Source organism: Carassius gibelio, chromosome A10, assembly GCF_023724105.1.
Source record: "Carassius gibelio isolate Cgi1373 ecotype wild population from Czech Republic chromosome A10, carGib1.2-hapl.c, whole genome shotgun sequence".
NCBI lineage: Eukaryota > Metazoa > Chordata > Actinopteri > Cypriniformes > Cyprinidae > Carassius > Carassius gibelio.
In genome coordinates, this window is record NC_068380.1 from 8,763,442 (window position 1) to 8,783,719 (window position 20,278).

Consider the following 20,278-nt stretch of genomic DNA (forward strand, 5'->3'; position numbering starts at 1 on the left):
AGATATGTATGAAGTCTGATCGTCTGTTTGGAGGGCGATGCAGGTCAGTAGAACTAATGGAGTTTTTTGACTCTGCTATCAGCAGTGCCAAGTCTATGCTCCCCCACAGAAACAAGAGCTATTTATAACTGTTCCCCCCACCCTTCTCAGTCCCTGTTCCGGCTGTACCATAAGGGAATAATGCTGTTTAAACTGGCATGCTTTTGATGCCACATAGTCTGTGTGTTGTATGGTTCAAAGAGGCGGAACTGACTGTGTGTGTTTGTGTAAATGTGTGTTTGGTGTGAAATGTATTGTAGGGGAAACTGGGGATATATTTGTCACACTTTTTACTTAATGTTTCTCAGGTTTAAAAAAAACAGTAAAAAAGTAGTTTTTTATGTTTCTGAAAGAAAAAAAATCATATGCTTAAGGCTGCATTTGATCAATGAAATATTGTGAAATATTAAAATAACCGTTTTCTGTTTGACTATATTATAAATGTAATTTATTCTTGTGTTGGCAAAGCTGAATTTTCAGCAGCCATTATTACAGTCTTTAGTGTATCAGAAATCATTCTAATATGCTGTGATTCTTAATTATTTTTTTTTTAGGATTGATTTTTCAGTATGTTCTATCTATACTGTCACTTTTGATCAATTTAATGCATCCTTGCTGAACAAAAGTGAATTAAAAAAAAAAGGTAGTGAAACTTTTGTGACAGATTTTCATGCATGACAACTAGCCCTGATGTGTGTCCGTTTGTATGTGTATATTTGAAGGGTCTAATGTCTGTGAGGCTCTTTGCATGACTTTGTGTGTATGTCCCGCAGCATGATGATGCCAGATGCTCAGGCCGTCAGATTGAGCTGGTAGCAGAGTAAGAGAATAGCAGATAACCTATGCAGAGCTGCTGATGGTAACCACAAAGTCATACACGCCGCTTCTGCCTGATTCTAGGATGCCTTACAGTCTCTTTACCTCCTCTGTGCTCTGTCTGGTTCAGAGCTCTGAGAGCTGAAAAACTGTCTTTGGTTCCTGCTGGATTTCAGGGGTAGACGTGGACCCGTGCCGAGTGAGAGAGTGTAAGAGAGGCAAGTTTAATTGCTCCATCTGCAAGAGGGCTGCAGAACTTGGCCCTGCCTCGGCCGATCCAGATGTTTTCCGGCAAGAAACATCTGAAAATGTTTAATTTCTTTCCCATAGGAGTGAAAAGTCTGTTACATGTTGGATATTTACAGTGGCAACTGCCCTGTTCCATCCATCAAGGCCGGCAGTCTCGGGGCTGCAGATTTACAGCTTTTATTTGATGTTCCGCTGCTGGAAGACCAAACACACAACACTTGTGAACATGTAAACAGCACAGGAGTTCCACATTTTCTTAATGGATAAAAGCAATACTGTTGATTCAGACCACATTGTTTTTGGGTGTGGGGTACTGCCGTTTGAGTGAGGCTTAGAAAGACTGACATGTGCAGGATCTATTGAAGGCTTTGAGCTCTAGTATTTTGAAGAACCCTGGAGGATCTGATGCTGCATTCACGTCATGCCAGAATTACCATAATTACAAGTTCCCATCCTTTAAAAACCACTTGCGTCTTCGTCAAACTTTTAATTACAGTATGGAAACTCTGAATTTTATGAACTCTCTTATGTGACCATTGTGATGTCTTGTAAAAACAACCAAAATGTCGATAAGCACAGCATAAGTGAATTTTTTTTAAACAATTAATGGTGCTAAAATGAAGGCACTAAAGAGTATCTAGTAATGTACTAATGAAACTAGTGAAGGTATAATTATATACTAGTGGTATTTGTACTAGAGTTGTGCAATTAATCGAAATAAAGTTTCAATGTCTATTTCTAACGATTATAAAAATCCAATAATTGAGATAAAACCGTTATTTCACCCCATTCTGCCCCCTTTCTAGCTGTGTGCTTTTGCTCCTCCATAAAAACCCAAACTTCACGTGCAAATCAGTAAAATCATTGTAACACAGTTCGTAGTATGGGAAGGAGGAGACGGGAACCGGCGAACATTGAAATAAAACTTTAATAACAAAATAAACACAGAATAGCGCAAAAGCCCCTCATAGACGACTGTCGCGCAGAAAAATGACCAAAACACACAACAAAATCCAGGCCTGGTTCTCTCTCGTCTAACACTTTTGACACTTCTTTTATCCTTCCGGAGCTCCTCCGTGGGACTCGAGACCAGTGTTGCGCAGGTGTCGCGCATTCTTGTTAACTCCACCGGCCTCGCTCCGTTCCCACGACTCTCGGCCCCGCCCCTCTCATTACATTCAATGTTAAGTGCAATTTTCTAAAAATTATTTTTAACAAGGTCATATACACAGATTATTTATTCTCAGCTATATTATTTTTTATATTTGTATTATAACTGTTAGTATTTATTATTATTATTATTATATATGACATATATTAGTAAACAACAAATTTTTGTGTGTGTTTTTGTTTTTGTCAGCAATCATAACATTGAGTTCTAGAATCTTGAGAATCCATTTCAAATTTGAGTTTCTGGAATTTTCCAGGTCTTTGCTCCAGCTGTTAGAATGTAGAACTCGGGTTAATCTAGGTGAAGATTTGGTTCAGTTTTTAGCAGCTCTTAAATTACTGTATACAGGCTGTACTGATTTGGGTTCTTGTTTCCTCTCAGGTTTGACCCAGTTTGTTAGATTTGGCCCAGTTGGGCAAGACTGCATGCTGGTTCTACAGCACGCTGTCATCATCAGAGTTGCACGGTGGGAAAGTGCTGCAATGGCATTTTATAATTTCTGTATGTGGTTCACCACACCCTACTGAAGACAATCACTCTGATCTGTTTGTGTCGATCCAAGACATTTCTCCTGGCTTTGGTTGTCACATTTTTAAGACACTGATAAATGCAGTTCTTAGCAGCTTAAGAAATGTTACATTGGGTGGAAATACTGAAATACTGTACTATTCCAAACCTAGTGAATTGGCCAAAGAGGCAGTATTGGTTCCAACTCAAAAGCTGTCCCCAAAAGGTAGGCAACCTAATTATGCTGCCTCATAAGATACCTCATTTTAGCCAAGCAATGTACCCAGTGTGGAGAAAGCAGCCCCAAAATGCATAGCGATAAGCCCCTAATATAGAAAATGTTAAAAATATATATTACTTACATACATTTTAGTGCTTAATTTTTTTATTTAGACAACATAATATACAATAAAACTTGAATATCATCTATTTATTGTTTACCATTATTTATCTTCTTGATAAATTATGTGGATCCCAGCATGAAAACCTTTAATAATAATAGTCCAATGTAATTAAAATGAATAGTCACTTTATCAACAATATTTGTTTACACTGTGTTTTATGCTTATTAGGGAATCACCCATTATCTTAGTGTTAGCATCACATGTATTGACATCAATAACAAAATATAGTATCAACAGGGTACTTTTTGGTCAAACTGTAGCAGAAGGCAGATGGATGATGTATCATAATCTGGCCAGAATCACCACAGCTGTGTGTGTATTCAGATTAGGAGAGATCAGTGTCTTTATTAGAGCTGTGTTAACTGAAGAGCCTGTATTGCAATCTTTTCTCTCTTCTGTCTCATGCTCTCGCTCTTTCTTATTGCTGTGTGTTATGGCACTGGGTTTGTTCCAGCTGTCATGCATTGCCACCGAAGGGTCAATAAGGTCATCTGTCCCAGTGAAACCTTGGAAAGCAGAGGCTTACAGAGGCTTATTCAGTGATTCGGCTGTAATTCTAGGTTATTGAGAGTTATTTTTCATATATTCTGTGATATTTCCTGTGTCATGCTGTGCCATTATGTTTCCTGTGATGTGTACATATTAATAGTAAAAATGTCCCAATAAGTATGTCTTATAATATATTTTTTTATATAATATATTTTTTATAAAAATAAAAAATGAATTAATTTATTAAATTATTTAATTAGAATATTTTAAATAATTTATTTATTATTATTATTATTATTAATAATAATAATAATAATAATAATAAGTAATAATAATGGTGGTGGGGGGGGGGGGTGACAAAAGTTAACACATTTTTCATCGTCTCCACATTTTCATTGAAGCTCAAGTAGGAACTTTTTTGTTAAAGATTAAGAATATTGTGAATTGAATCTGTATTGTCTTCTATCGACATCTGTTATGACCGTGATCATGCATCTTTCAGCAAATTGACAGTTAGATTAAGTTAGTGGGCGGCACCTCAGTGACTGCGGCCACCGTTCTGAAAATCATCTATCTTCAGGAAATGATGAAGGCCTCTCCTTGCAGTGGGAGCTGTAACCCAGATACACTATGTAATTTGCCCATACGTACACGTCTGCGGTACTCTATATTAAGGCCAAAAGTTCTTCTCATTATCAGAGTCCCTCATTACCTGTTTCTGTCATCTCATGCTCACAGGGATTTGGATTTATACCTGATAATTACCTTCTATATAAAGCGAACCCGAAACGGCCCCAGCGTATACACCTGAAGTTTGCCCCCAAAATGCCTTGACCCAGCTCTTGGAAAAATATCGCACACGTCAAAACATACATGATTTACTGTGTGTGAATGAAGAGGGTCACGGTTATGTACACTTAGCTGTTTTATTTAGGTCGAATAGGTGGTAAGTGATGCACGTAATGTGCGCGTGTGAGTTCGAAATCTTTTTTTTAGGCTGTTTTCCATATGGCCATCTTTAATGGACTCGTCATTGCTGCTAATGCATGCAAATTTCAGCCTGGTTGCTAATGCAGTTACCAAGCCTGCAGTTCCAAGCGCACACAATTCAGTTATAGTGTTTTTTTTCCCTCATTGTTTCAGATCGACGCCTTGAGTAAAAGAAGTAAAGAATCAGAGGCTGCTTTCCTCAGCGTGTACAAGAGATTAATCGATGTCCCAGGTATGTCTCGGCTCGCTCTGAGCTGGCTTCTCACACACACACACACACACACACACTGCTGTAGTGTTTCACTGAGGCGAGAATACTGTAAACACATCAGTCATATTTATGAGACTTCCGTCTCTAGTGTCTAAAACACACACACACACACACACGCACACGCACAGGCCGTCTTAATGACTTCTACGGCTTTAGAGACCCACTCCGTTCCAAACTCCACACACGAAGGAACTTGGGTTCTAATAAAATCCGCATTCATTGCCCCACAAACACCTTTTAATCTTCTGAATTGGCTTTCTAACGGTGAGATAATGGCCCCTGGATCCTCAGTTTTTGTATGGTAATGTTCTGATTCACTGATCTATAATAAGTTAATGGTGCCGCAAAGGTTCATGTGACATCTTGAAACATCTTTAGCTCCACCGCTCGATAGAGTTGTGCTTCATTCTGAATGAAGTTCACCACAAGTAAGTGCAGGTAATGTCTCAAACCCCCATTAAGCAAGTGCGACTATGGAGTGTGCTGAGAGAGACTACTACTGGCTGAACTAAACTTTAGCTTGGGAAACCGTCAGAGCTCCCTACAGATAAACACACACATGAATCTAGCTGTGTAGCTCCGCCCACATCAGCTGAGCAACAGGGAGGCAGTCAGTCAGACAGACAGTGCCGCCTGGGCCTGTTGGAGCAGGTTGGACTGTCTGACTTCACAACTACTTAATACATCCCTAAATTATCACAGTGCTGCGGTCTGGAGATCCCGGGCCAGCTCAATGGCGTGTCTGTGTGTCTGGAAGTGTGCGCAAGTGCATTTGACTGCCTTTTATATGTACGTGTTGTGTATTTGAGAGGGAACTGTATGTGTGTGTTGCAGGATGTTGGAGTGGGAGGTCTAGTCTGGGAATGTCTGTTTCTATCTGTGAAATCTGGAGCTTGTCCAGTCCTGTCTATGTGTCTGTGAATGTGATCACAGCTTGACAAATTATCTTGTGATAGTTACACTGGTACACTGCATAGGCTTGTTTGTGTGTGAGCATTGTGGTGTGTGTTAGGAAGTGTTTCAGGCACCTTAATGCCAACATTTAACTTCTTCACAAGACTGATATTCTCTTTATAAAATCCATTGCTAATATTGTTTCTGAACTCTGATTATATATATATATATATATATATATATATATATATATATATATATATATATATATATGTATATGTATATATATGTATATATATATATCTGTGTGTGTGTGTGTGTATATGTATGTGTGTGTGTGTATGTGTATATATCACTGGTCTCAAACAATTCATGGAGGGCCACAGCTCTGCAGAGTTTAGCTTCAACCAGCTCCAAATCACACCTGCTTGGAAGTTTCTAGTAATCCTGAAGAATATATATATATGTGTGTGTGTGTGTGTGTGTGTGTACTGTTCCATATTCTGTTCAGACTGATTTTAAATATTTATGGGAACAGCATTTTAATTCACGCCTGAAAAATATACTGTGTACTGTCTGTATGACTGAGATCAAATGTGTTTCTTGTTTACACCTGCAAGATCTCAAAATATTGCTATGCAGCCATTGTGAATTCAGAAGTGACTCTAGTATTCTGTTCACACTGTAACAGTAATTTAGAGGATTCACTCCTGCATTTAAACACAGTTGTCGCTTTTCACTTATTCACAAATTATTTGAATGTTTTTATTCACGTTTTTGCTTTTTAGAAGCTGAATGCATCTCATAGATGTTATATCCGTGCTATAATTGACGGTAAAGCCTCTAAACGTTCCCACGTGTCCTCTATAGCTTCTTTCAGGGAGGCACTTAACTTGAGTTTAGTTTCAGAAACCAACCTAATGGAAAAAAATGTGCTTGTGGTGTTGTGTTGTACATCAAATGACACGCATCCAAACTGATGTGCCTGTGTAAATCAGATTTGAATTGGCTGGTCATTTCAGTCACATGACAGTCACGTTCAGAAGTGAGCGATAGACACGCATGGCCGCCCGTCAAGCCGAGTTGAACTGAAATGGCAGTTGCCTTGGCTACAAAAGGGAACACACTAAGACAGCATATCATTCACATTCAGACTTCCTCTTGCAGTTTTTAGATATGACACACTCTCACGCACCACACATGCACATCACACATAACACACCCCATCAGCATTTCCTGTACCTTCAGAAGAGAAGACAGAGAGGGGGAGGGATGTAAGCCGAAAACTGCGATCTCGACTGTAGCTTCATGGACAACGTGCATAGGAATGACATGTTTTATTTCCTCTCTGTCAGCTTTTCGTTCTCCGACTGTACTCACACACTCTCTCTCTTTTACTTTCATGTTCCGCAGGGGCTAATAAAATAGTTTGATTACATAATTAACTTGGCTGTCTCATTAAGGAAAATCAACGGGAACAGGGCCATAATTAGTCATATAGCAATTAGCATTTGAGGGGGATAGACAGTGATGAAAAAGTGTGTGTGTGTGTGTGTGTGTGTGTGTGTCAGAATGTCTTAGTACTTCAGTGTGAAGGGTTGGCACTGGTCCCTTACCACCGCTGCGTTCGACCCCGCTTTCACTTAACATCGCATTTCCTTTATGTAAGAAACAAATGAACACCCTGCCAAATATGAATTATTATAACTGACAACCTGCTAACCTGAAAGTTGTCAGCCTAATGGTTTTATTTTTGTATTTCTAATTTTATATAGTTTATGATATATAAACTATTATTATATTTACCGGTATTATGTTTTCTATTTTTGTATATATCAAAATATTTATTTTGCTTTGTTTTTGCAGAGAATTCTACTGCCCTTAGTTTGTGGTCGTTCCAAAGGGCTTTTACTATTCAGTGTTTTTCAGTTGTAACTTTTAAAGGAGATGTTTAGTTAATTATTAATAAACATTATTTATGAATAATGAGTGCATATTGTGTAAATTACTTGTGTAAATTACTATTACCATGGTACATGTCAAGAAAACACAGTACTTGCGTGATATCTGTATAAAATCAGTGATAACACCATGGGTCTTTTTTGTTAGTGTGATTTAACCAAGCAAGAAGTTAAACCGAGGTGCTGGAGCATAGTGTGGATTTATTGGCGTGTTTTGGCTTGGTTTGTTTTTCTAGTTAACATTTTTAGCTGCGGTTGACAATCCGCAAAAATGCAAAAACACTTTAAGGTATTTCGTCGAGCTGCACAGAGACTGGCCCACACTGATCTCCATACACTGAGCTCTCATTCACTCAATCGAACCTTTCACCTGCTCTGAACGTGGGACGCCCGATATTCTGAGCCGTGTGTGTGCGGATGTGTGTTTCAGATCCTGTCTCGGCTCTGGAGGCAGGTCAGCAACTCCAGGTGACTGGTCGGAAGATGCACGACTTGGAGACAGAAAACCAGAGACTCAAAGATACACTACAAGAGTACGAACGAGAAATTGCAGAGGTTAAAAACCAAGGTAACCACCAGCTTCTCAATGCTGCTTGAAATGAAGGAAAACAACAACACACACACACACACATATATATAGAAATTGTTTTAATTTTGTAAACAAAAAATGTATTCCTTTGAATGGAGTTCATTCAATCAACAACATCAATAAATATTTAAAACATGATAAATGTCTATATCACTTTTTATCAATATCATATTAATCTTACTGACACCAAACTTAACAAGCATATCATGGTTTACACCCACACCCACGCCTACATTAAATAATACATTTCAGCTTTGCTATTTTAGAAATAAGTTTTAAAATAGATTCAAATAGAAAAGTTATTTTACATTGTAATAATATTTCACAGCATTACAATTTTTTTTTTGTCTATTTATTAACTATTCGGTCTTAGCTTGCTTTATACAATCCATCTTAATGGATAAAATCAAGTTTTATTAAATCACTTCATTACTTCCTGCTGAATATTTTATTACCCTCAGAATTATGTCACATAATTTTAATGAAATGCCATTTGAAAGCACTTTTATTTTGTAAAACAGGATTTATCTGTACCTAGCCGATTAAATGAGTTAGGCATATGTCATGTTGGCAGGCAGCATATGTGTACCCACATAAACAGGGCCCTATTTTTGTTCAAGTGAGCTGTAGTCATCTGAGCTCTATTTCTGTCCCGCTGCTGTTTCAGCCAGACATGTTTCCTGGTTTTTCCTTTTTTTTTTTTTTTTTTTTTTTTTACATAAACAAAGGTCTGTGGAAATCCCCTAATCGATGCAGTTCAATAGCGGCAATATTTTATTTGTCCCACATGAGCCTTAGGTACCGCCACATGCGACCTCTCTGTCGCAGACACATGTGTGCATGTACACACACACAGGTGTGTTTCCGTTTGAGCGGTCCGCTAGGTAATCCTTCCCATTCTACACGCTGATCTTTCTCAGGTCAGTGATCCTCCAGTCTCCCAGTGTTTAAAGTCCAGTTTAGCATTTAAGGGTCTAAAAGGGCTCTTGTGGGACTGCTGCTCATTGATTATGTGTCAGCGGTGAAGTGTTAGAGTTTAAATCACCGCAGATGGCCGTGCATGAGATGGAGAGAAGAGGAAAACGCTCTCTATCAGGGATATTTTGTGTGGATGTGTGTGTGTAGGCATGTAAACACACATTTTTCTGTCACAGAGGGGACTTCCCCTTGACTTCAGTTGTTTTTATACTGAGCTTTCCTATCCTCTTACCCTAATCATAAATGTAACTCGGTTTAGCATTTTCTTTAAATGAACATTTCACCATTAAATGGAAATTTAGTTTACTCACCATGAACCGTTTCAAACCCAAATGACTTCCTGCTGTAGAACAGGAAGCATGCAATTACAAAGAATGTTTTCCATGCCATTACATTGCATCATTTTTGAACCTCGAAAATTCAATTCGCAAATCAAAGGCACTAATAATGTATGATAAAAGTTGTTCATATGACATACAGTAGCTTTGGGTGAAAAAATTAAAGACATTATTCAGTGATAATTTTCCCTTAAGTGGGCTGTTACCTCGAGAACTGCACTGACTGGATCACGGAGTCGGATTTTCAGTGAAAAATGACTTCCATTTTGGTTTGTTTTCACACAAAGAAGACACGTGGCTCCATAAGAATTGGAATATAGTCATATGAACTACTTTTATGATGCGTTTGTGTCTTTTTGAAGCTGCAGTGCCCATTCATTGTAACTGCCATGGTCTTCATCGCTCCTTTTGTGTTCCATGGAAGAAAGAAAGCTATATGGTTTTGGAACGACTTGAGGGTTAGTAAATGATGACAGATTTGTCATTTTTGGGTGAATTGTTCCTTAAAGATATAATGTAGTATACTTATTAAGTGGTTTTCCTCTTGGCCGATTTCAGGGTTTGCTATCCTTGGGGGACAATTGAGCCCCGCAGTGTAGACAAAACCTAAACCCCACACACCCCTAGGTCTCCGCTGTCTGTCTTTTTCATGCTTCTCTCTGTTTCTCTTCTACAGAAGTCACTATTAAAGCACTTAAAGAGAAGCTGGAGCAGTATGAGCATTCTCTGCAGGCCAAGAACACAGAGGAAGCTCCCGATCAGAACCAGGACCCATCAGGAAGAGAAGAGGGGGAAAGCAAAGGGGAAAACCTTCCTAACAACTATGCAGACAAGGAGAGGTTAGCCTGACTGTTGCACAAATCCAATACAGCATTAGTCTCCATGATCGCGTTATGAATTCATAGGCTGTGTTTCAAAAACTAGCAAGCTGCCTTCCTAGCTAGTAGCTTTGAGCTACATAGGTAAGTTTGAAATAACATCAGAGAAATCATAAGAACATAAACGCATAGCTTGAAAAACGAATTTCTCAGTTCTTAAGCAAACTGTTTGGTAACTAAATGTAATCACTAAATATATAAAACCTAATAAACGCACAACAGTATTATAACCAAAAAGGAAAAACTAGGCAGTTCAATAGAAGATATAGCTGTATGTTCACATCAGAAATATTTAATCATTAAACGTTACAAAAGTTATATAATATCACTGCAACTAGTCATTTTATTTATATGCACTGTATCTAGTGATTATTCAAATGTTCATATCAGTTTGCAGTACTCTGTGTAAATGTGTCTATCCTGTCTGCACATTAATATATGTTGGGAAATTAGTTTTAGTTGTCAATGTACAGCTGTTTTAATTCTCCTCTGGATGTCTATGCAGTCAGCCACAGCCGAGCCAGGACAGCAGGACAGAAGACTTGGACATGAAAACGCAGTCCTTACAAACAGGTTTGCTAATGCATTAACCGTCAAGTTGGGTGTTTGTGCAGTTGCATACATGTAATCTGACGTAGTTGACTCTTTAAGCCTGTTTTACCAACATGCATTTCATTTGTTCCACAGCACTTGAAGCAACTCAGGCAGAACTCGATGAACTGAAGATAAAATACGATGAAGAATCCACAGCAAAGTGAGTAGCCAGTTTTCATTCTGATGGGACGCAACAGGAGCCAGCGTGGATTAGTATCGAAATGGCTTGGATTCCCCCTTCTGTATTTCCTTGACTTGTCTGCTAGGCATGCTGTGTGCTTGTCTCACCTTTGCACACACAATTACCCACATTTGCGTGTCCGTACAGACACAGACAAACACACACACCCCTTTGATCCGCACTAAAACAGCTCATAATCCTTCTGCAGACAGGTTTGATTATGGGGGAAAACACAGTGTGGTAAAATCACACCTTCATTCAGGGACAAGGTGATATTCAATAGTCCTCACGTCCCGCCCATGATGCTTTTATTGCTACACGAGACTGAATAATGGATGACACAATCCTTCGTATCTCGCACGGATGCTCTGAGTGATTCTCTGAGAATCCTGTAATGAAGGGATTTGTACCATCGGATGACATTTTGTGGGCGGCAAATCGGTTTGTGCATACGTGCTTTTTGTTTGCGCATTGTGTCTGTTTGCCTTGATCTGGGTCATGCGTGTGTGTCTGTGTGCGTCTGCATGTGTGCATTCTTCTCTCCCTGTCATGTGGTCGGGGTTAGGTGGCAATTTCCTCGTTTTGTTGTCACTGAGGAATGCATCCTGTTGCAGAGCGCGCTCGCTGTGGGCTGATTCGGCGCAGTTCTCTGCACTGAGTGGCATAATTACACCACCTGTGATTAAACCAAACCATGTCGTGCCAGACCCCCAGCACTGTTCATTTAAAGTCACTTTATTTTAGCACAGAAACCCTCCGTGGTGACCTGTGATTGAACTGAAAGGTCAAAGCAGGGTTTATTTGAGAAAAAGACATGCTTTTGATTCCACGATCACTGTAGACACGGATCTAACGAGAGAGAAATCTCACTGTCATGCTCAAGCACATTTGAATATGACTGTGTGCATACAAACGCAAACAAGAAAGAGACACACGCACACACATAAGAAAACGCACTGTGACATTCAATAACATTGGCCTGTTTCCAATCTGCCCGGTCTCTCCCGGGGACTCTTGCAGAGAGTGTGGCAGGTAAAACGTTTCCACTCCATTAGATCTCATATCTGTTTCTCATCCTGCTTTCTTTTAGCTTGTTATTTTATTAAGTACATTTTTTGTCTAGGAAGTATGACTGATTATTTGCTAAATTTATTGGTTAGGATTTTGCTGCGGATATGAAAGGGAATAACATTGTTGATGTTGCAATGAATTTAATGCGCTAAAGGGATTTGCCTTCTCGTTCACGTGTGTGTGTGTGTGTGTATAATTGATTAAATAAACACATGAAATTAAGTGATTTTCTATGTAACAATTAATAAAAAGTCATAAAAAACATGTATATGCATTTCAAATATCCCGTAATACAATTATAATTAATTTATATATAGACCCCTTTTCAATTAGTAAACAATGTGATGTTTTTTGTGGGCTGGGCTTAGGTGATTATTTTAGACCAAAAATCATTAGGATATTAGGTAAAGAGCATGTTCCGTGAAGATATTTTGCCAATTTCCTACTGTAAACATATCAAAACTTAATTTTTGATTAGTGATATGCATTGGATAGTGCTACATTGAATATAAAGGATTTCGTTTGGACAACTTTAAAGGGGATTTACTCAATATTTCGATTTTTTTGCACCCTCAGATTCCAGATTTTCAAATATTTGTATTTCGGCCAAATAACAGACCATACATCAATGGAAAGCTTATTTATTCAGCTTTCAGATGATGTATAAGTCTCAATTCTGAAAAAGTTACACCTGGTTTTGTGGTCCAGGGTCACATATGAGAGTGATCTGGGCCAAAATACAAAAAAGATGAAACAGTTAAGGTGAAGGATGTATTATTATGTGTAGACGTATGTATGTATTTAATGGCCAGATAGTTAAAGTACTGTACCGCTTGTAAATGATGTAAGTTGACGGTGACATTACATTACCTTTACATTACTTTGCATACAGTACATTTAAAGTCAGATATGAATATTTTCTAGAAACAAGAAATCCAGAAACGACTTTCTGTATTGGATTATTCTTTTTTACCAAGTTCTTACAGATTCCAGCCTCAATCAATCACAATGTATATACAATAACAGTTTATTATTTGTTGTTTTACACACATGCACACAGATTTTCACACACGATGCAGGCTACTCTTGCATGTTGTGAGATGCATAAGAAATCTTCAGACATGTAGCACAAACCATAATCTATAACAACAAAAAGACAATACTTAATTGAACCTTTTCTGATAAGAAGTGTGCACTACAACTGTGAGAATTTTTGACAATTGTTTCTGTCCAGTCCGCTCATTTTATTGCGTTTTAAACCATAGCTGTCGTCGATTTTTGTCTGCCAGTGGCTGCAGATATGAGATAAAATTTCAAATTGGATCCTGTACTCCGTTGATTCTGGCACCCAACATCACACAACAAGATGATATTTTAAACTCTCTATATATAAATCTTTATTATTTAAAATTCCCTTTTTTGACATTACTTTTTTGAAATTACATTGAAGCAAAATTGTCATCATTTAACCAAAATGTTAATTATTTTTTACTAGTAGTTGGTAGTGTTTTGTGGTCTGCATGCTGTACACGTATAGATTTGTGCTTTACACATCCTATTTTGCCTAAGCCTGAAACATCTATAATCCAAGACTTCGTCGTTGTTGATATTACTGACTTAATGAGGTTACGTGATTCTGTGCATGTGTCTTTGGTAGGGGATAAAGGAATCCCGCCCCCATCTAAGAGCCCTTTCCTGGCCTCAGGGTTTTACATGCTCCGTTAGCTCAGTTCATCCACAGTGACAGTAGGTGGATCTCAACAGGAAGGGTGCCGAGACGTTCGTGTGCGTGTATTCACATAGTTATATGTGTCATGCTCCACAGTGCTTCAGTAATAAGCCAATGAGAAAGGAAGTCCCTCGGTGGGCAGTTGTTCTGCCTTGATGCAGGGCGGTTAGCTCTGGGTGTCCAGCAGGTATGGACACAAAATCCATAATGTTAACCGGTCATCACCCATATATGAACCGTAGAGATGTTTGCAATCATGCTTATTGAAAACTGTGCTAAATTCAATGTGGAGTCGAATAGAATGGCATAACAATTAAGTGCACGCTGCTGAAAACCCGTCTAAACTTTACAAAGTTTTAAATCTCTAAACCGACTCTTCCTAACTGCTGATGCAATCTATGCCATGTATGCGGAGGAAACTAATAATAATCATTGAAATCTCAACCTGCCATGTTTTTTGTGTGTTGTTGGATAGGAGAGTAACTGCTGGGTTTTTTAATCCAGTTTTCACCCTTTAAACATTCAGTTTGTCTTTAACTAGTCAGTCCAGTAACATCATTCCTATTTTTGTCTCTCATATCCCTTCCTGTCGGCTCACCCTCCCCTTCCTCTTTCTCTTTTTTAGTTCAGTCCGAAGGAAGGATGGTATCAGCTGCAAAGAGAGTGTGTATTTGGTTTGTGTGTGTGTGTGTGTGTGTGTGTGTTTCTTGGGTTCAGGGTGAAAAGAAGAGCAGGGTTCAGTCAAGCGTAATAATGGAATGCTTCAATTCGCTTCACTGTTTGTATGCGACTTCTCTCCCTCTCCATCTCTCTGTTCCCCTCCCCCACTGCCCTCCCCCACTATCCCTCCCCTCCCAGACGTGTTCAGGGTGGAATGTCCGCCTTTCTCACAGGCCCGCGAGGTGTCTGTCGTCCCAGCCATCTATCTTGTTCTCTCTCTCTCTCTCTCTCTCTCTCTCTTAGGGCTCTGTGTTGTGCTGAAATTTTAATCTTGTTCTTTTTCTTTTCCATCCAAGACTCCTCTCATCCCTCCTCAGGACCTCCTCATTAACGTCCTGCCAGCTTCAGTAACTACAGCTGGCACAGACACGGGCATCGGCCCATGCATGTCTGCACAAACACACGCCAGTGCTGATACACAACCGTTACTGTTTTTTTTTTTTAAATGCTGAGGTGTATTTTACACATTATCAGACACATCAGACTTGGAGTTCGTATTTAACCTAGATGTGCGTATTTAACTTATTGCATTTATATTTAACTCAACTCATTTATATTTAACTTGATCTTTTCATATATTTAAATAACTGCCTTTAAAATGTATTATAGTCATCATTTTTTAAACTTCATGTATTAATTTTTAACTCAGCGTTTTTAACTCGTGTTCATATTTGACTCAAGTTATTCATACATAACACATTGGTTTTATTTTTAACTTAATGTTTCCATATTTAACTTAATTTCACATTGAACGTTTTCAAAAGTAACTTAGTTTTGTGTTATAAGTGAATTATTTAAATTTAATTTAAGGTTTTTGTTTAACTTATATTATCGCAGTATTTAAATCAGCTTATTTGTATTTAGTTGAACATTTCCGTTTTTAAATGTATCATTTTCATATTTAAGAATTCAGCACTTTCATATTTAACTCAATATAGTCATGCTTAATTATCATATTTAAATGTTTATGAATTAGTTACAGTTTATATTTAACTTAAGCTTTCCAGTTTAACTCAGTCTATTTAACTTAATGTTTTCCTATTTAACTCAACATTTGTATTTAACGATCTGTTTTTGTATTTCAGACAGCTTACCTGTATTTAATTTAACGTTTCCATTTTTACATTCCATTTTCATATTTAATTTAACAGTTCAACATTTTTAAATAATTTTAACAATGTATTTGTGCTTAGTGTTTTTGTATTTGACATACTACATATTCGGCGTAGCCTCAACATATAGATATTTAACATTAACTTATATTTTCATATTTAGCAATCAGTCATATACAAACTTAATAGTTTATCTCTTAACCCTATTATTTTTTTAAATACATTGAGTGTGTTATATCGGGGCAGTTTTAACAATCCCAGGGCTCAGGGTTGAGTTTGTCATGCTGTGTGGCCTGTTGTGCTTGTTCCCAGCGTGGTTAAACTCTCTCTGGTTTCTCCCTGACTGAATTGGAAAGGAACAACATGCAATTAAAGTTGTTTCTCCTGCGCTGAAAGTGGCAGGTTGGGTTTTGCAGTGTGTCCTTTACGAGACAAATGGGCAGTAGATGGGGAGCTTACAGAAATAGCAGCTGTGTGTGAGGCTTGTGGAATTGTGTGCGTGTGTGTTCAGATGTTGGATCGTGCGTTTAGGCGGGGATGTGTGCATGTGTTAAAAAGAGAGAGAAAAGGAGAGAGAGCGAGTGAATTTCTGTTTGTGGCTTATGTGGGCTCTGCGTATATGTGTGTGTGTGAGATATAAACTGTGGAGAAGTGCACCGGGCCAGTGAGCTGGTTCTGGCATGTGAGAGCTGTGCACACGAATTTCTTCGGCTCCGGGTGACATGACAGTCCCCACGGGCTTGCGGCGACTGCATTTTTGCTGTGAACATACCTTCAGATCCTTTTGTCTGTGATGTTACATGCACTGACTCGGATAAACAGTGCAGTTTGATTCCCTCAAATCCAGGCAGAAGAGCAATGTCAGGCCCGTTCGCACCTCTCAGCCTTTTTTCGTCTCCGCATCCAGCGTGTTTAGCTTGACAGGGTCTCTGCTGCACTGTCGGTTGTGTGACATTTCGGAGGGTGGATTTTTGCTCTGTCTGATCCATTTGTCTGTACTCCTATCAGTCTGGCAGGTTTTGAATTACTGTGGACCTCATCCTACCCACCTGATTTATCTGCACAGATCTACAGTACGCTCGCCGGCTGAGTGTAAAGAAAACATTTCATCTGTGTCAAGCAAGACATTTCGCCGTCCCAGAATCTCTTACATTGTTCACTGATATTTCCACAGTATTGTGCAGATGTATTATGAGGGTATATAGCTTCGGTATGAGGGGGTATGAGCTCGGAACACCATAGTACGCTAACTAGCATGAATAGCTAAGTTATCTCTCTCACTATTGCTTATACTAATGGTTATGGCATTCTAAACTGCAAACCTTAAGTGTTAAAATTTGTTGTGAAATTCGACCTGTATTATTTGTAGTATTAAAAAAAAACAGGACTTTATATCATGTGGTTTGTTGTGGAAAGATATTCTTTTTTTTTTTTCAAGCTATAAAACTTGCCATTTTCATCTGGATATATCTTTTATAAATCTATTATTGGTAAGGTAGAGTATCTCAAGCTCAATAGTATCTCAATGAAATTACAGGTAAATCAACATCTTTAGTGTTTGATTTACTCTCTTGAAAACTCTTATCGGTGATTATACACCTGCCTGATTGCTAACAAGAAAAATTTGGGTCGATGATGTTTGTTATTTTGTTATTTTGAGAGTAAGGAATGACACTTGAGGATGAGCTTTTTTATCTCCTGGAGGTCAGGCACTCAACAAGAGGAGAAAAAAATCAAACCCTGAGGGTTTTCTTACCACCACAGCCTTCAAAAGGTTAAGAGAGGATGGGAGGATAAAAAAAAACCCAGCAGGATAAAGCCCGCACTGGCTCCATAAGATAGGGGCCAACTGGAGAAAGAGAGCAAAATGGAAATCTAATGGGCTAAATCTGTGAAATGTCGTACCAGCCCAGGGGGATTTGAGCCGCAGCAGAAACAAAGACACTGGGGAGAGAGCGAGCGAGAGTGAGTTCGAGCTAGACGGGAGAGAGAGAATTGCCTGAAAGAGTTGAATTACAGCCCGAGGATGCATGTAACCTGGACCTCTCTCTCGCTAGCTTCGCCCGAGCACAGAGTTAACCTCCCCTTTCTGACAGCAGCGCGCTGGATGGAAAAGGTCAAAATCAAAGCAGCTGGTTCTCATAATTTATCAGGCCATAGACGACCAAACACAATAATCAAATGTAGTAAGTGTTTAATACGCTCTATTCATCAGCGGTAGCTTAGAGAATAACAAAAGAAGTCGTGTTTATATGTTCCCGGATTACATTCACGTTGTTATTTCTTTGGACTTTCCCACATTGTAGCGTGTTCGTATGTAGATGATGAAATAATCAGAATTAATGATCTTGCAGATAACCTCTGGCCTCCGGTTCGGGGTGATGAAGAACATGCCGGATTTGAAGGCTGAGCTACGATGGGAGTTGCACATGTCTCACACAGTTCTCGTCCTTCTATTTTCATCTTTAAAGGGGACATATCATGGAAAAGATTTTTTTTAATGTAGTATTATTATTTATTTATTTGGTCTTTTGAAATAAAATTTCAATGTAGAACATTGATGCATTCTAACATGCAAAGCTCCCACTTTAGTCCACTTGAAACATCTATAAAAATGTAAAAAAAAAATCTACAGGAGCTACACCAGTACACAGAAGCCAATCATAGCTGAGCTCATTTGCATGTAGAATTCTTGAAGATACAGTAGCAAAAACAGACTGTTTAAATATAAGGGTCAAAGAGAGGGCGTAACACTAAATTCTGATTGTTTTTGGTGCAAGAAACCGTGACTAACATAAATGGATTCAAGGAAAGAAATAAAATACTATGAAAGTGTCGAATATCGCCCCTTTAAGGTCGTCATTTAATGTGTTTTTATAGTGGGGCCCATAAAGGAGGGAGTGAACATGAGCTGACGAGAGCAGAAATGAGAGGAGATTAGGTTATGCAGCTTCACAATCGTGTGTGTGTGTGTGTGAGCGAGAGAGAGAGAGAGAGAAAGAATGAGTGCCTCTTTACACTGTATTTAAGAGGGATTGTATTTTTTGTCTTCTGTGCCATGACGAGATCATGACACTGTTAATGCATAAAATAAACCTCTGATCTGCAGTCTTTAGGTTTAAAGGAGTATTATATTTCATAATTCCCAAATCTGTACTGATCTTACGTTATTTAATGATTTATATTTAACTGTATATTTAACTGTTGTGGGTTTGGTAAGTCTCAAAGAGAAAGAAACCTATATATATAATACACATAGCTAAATATAGTTATTAAATAATAAATATCTACATTATTGAACATTTTCATTTTAAAGTTAAAGGGAAATTAAAATGGGCTATATTTAATGTCCTTAAATCTGCCATTTCTTATTGCGAACAATCTGTGCACATAATTCCAAATTCAAAACATTGTGGGCTATTTTAACAGATGTTTAGACATTGTTTTTAAGCTCTATTCTGGTGTTTAATGCCCATTTTTCACAATCCAGTTAATTCCCAGTGGATAAACAGCAAGTCCCGGCCTACATTTTTTCTTGTTAAATATTCTGTTTCACTTTGAAATTTCGCATTACAGAAGTAAAATGGGTTGTGAATGGGGTTTCACAGTGATGTTAGAGAGTCATCATGAAATTGGAGTGAATAATTATGTTTCAATAATAATTTGAAACGGTATTTTCACAGCGCTCTTCACACAACGAAACTCCAACGCAGTATCATCCATGAGATGCCAGAGTCACGTGCTTAAAAGTGCGCAGAAAGCTGAGTTAAGCTCATCTGAATCATTAAACCAAATCGTCTCTAATTAAGCTTGGCTGTTGAATTAATTTCAGCTGTGCTTGACTCCTCTCAGTTTGCAGTCACATGGTCAGAAATGTCAATGGGAGAACCATTCGAGAGGAGAATACAGTGGGTGACAAATAATGCAAGTGCTTTTATCAGATTAAGGGCTCATTATGTGGGCTACCAAGTTTCACTCGCTTCAAGATTATGTGTCGGTTGAATTTTTGTCTGTTTCAGATTTGGCATCAGCTTTGCTGCTTCAGTTGTGAACACACTTTAGTTTAAGATAGTTGTGCAAAAATGGCTACTATAGGGAGTATTAGCCTTAGTACACAAGCTAAAACACATTATCATGTGTGAATGTTTTTAGTTAGTTTAAGATTGTGCTACAAAATCAATCAAATAAGATTTGTTGAATCTGTAGCCTAGCGGCTAACATACATGCTACAGCACATTATCATGTGAATGTTTTGAGTGTGGTAAAGATTGTGTTATTAAAATCAAGCAAAAAAGAT

General features: G+C 38.3%; 1 protein-coding gene across 7 annotated transcripts in view; it reads left to right on the top strand.

Annotated features, from left to right (window-relative positions):
• Positions 1–20,278, top strand: part of LOC128021078 (homeobox protein cut-like 1) — a 109,290-nt gene that overhangs the window by 55,185 nt on the left and 33,827 nt on the right. For all 7 annotated transcript variants that reach the window (XM_052607993.1, XM_052607998.1, XM_052607995.1 and 4 more), the window contains exons 4-8: positions 4,819–4,897; positions 8,222–8,359; positions 10,373–10,535; positions 11,080–11,147; positions 11,262–11,328. In XM_052607993.1, coding sequence (XP_052463953.1) covers positions 4,819–4,897; positions 8,222–8,359; positions 10,373–10,535; positions 11,080–11,147; positions 11,262–11,328 — 515 coding nt within the window. The remainder of the gene's footprint in view (positions 1–4,818; positions 4,898–8,221; positions 8,360–10,372; positions 10,536–11,079; positions 11,148–11,261; positions 11,329–20,278) is intronic.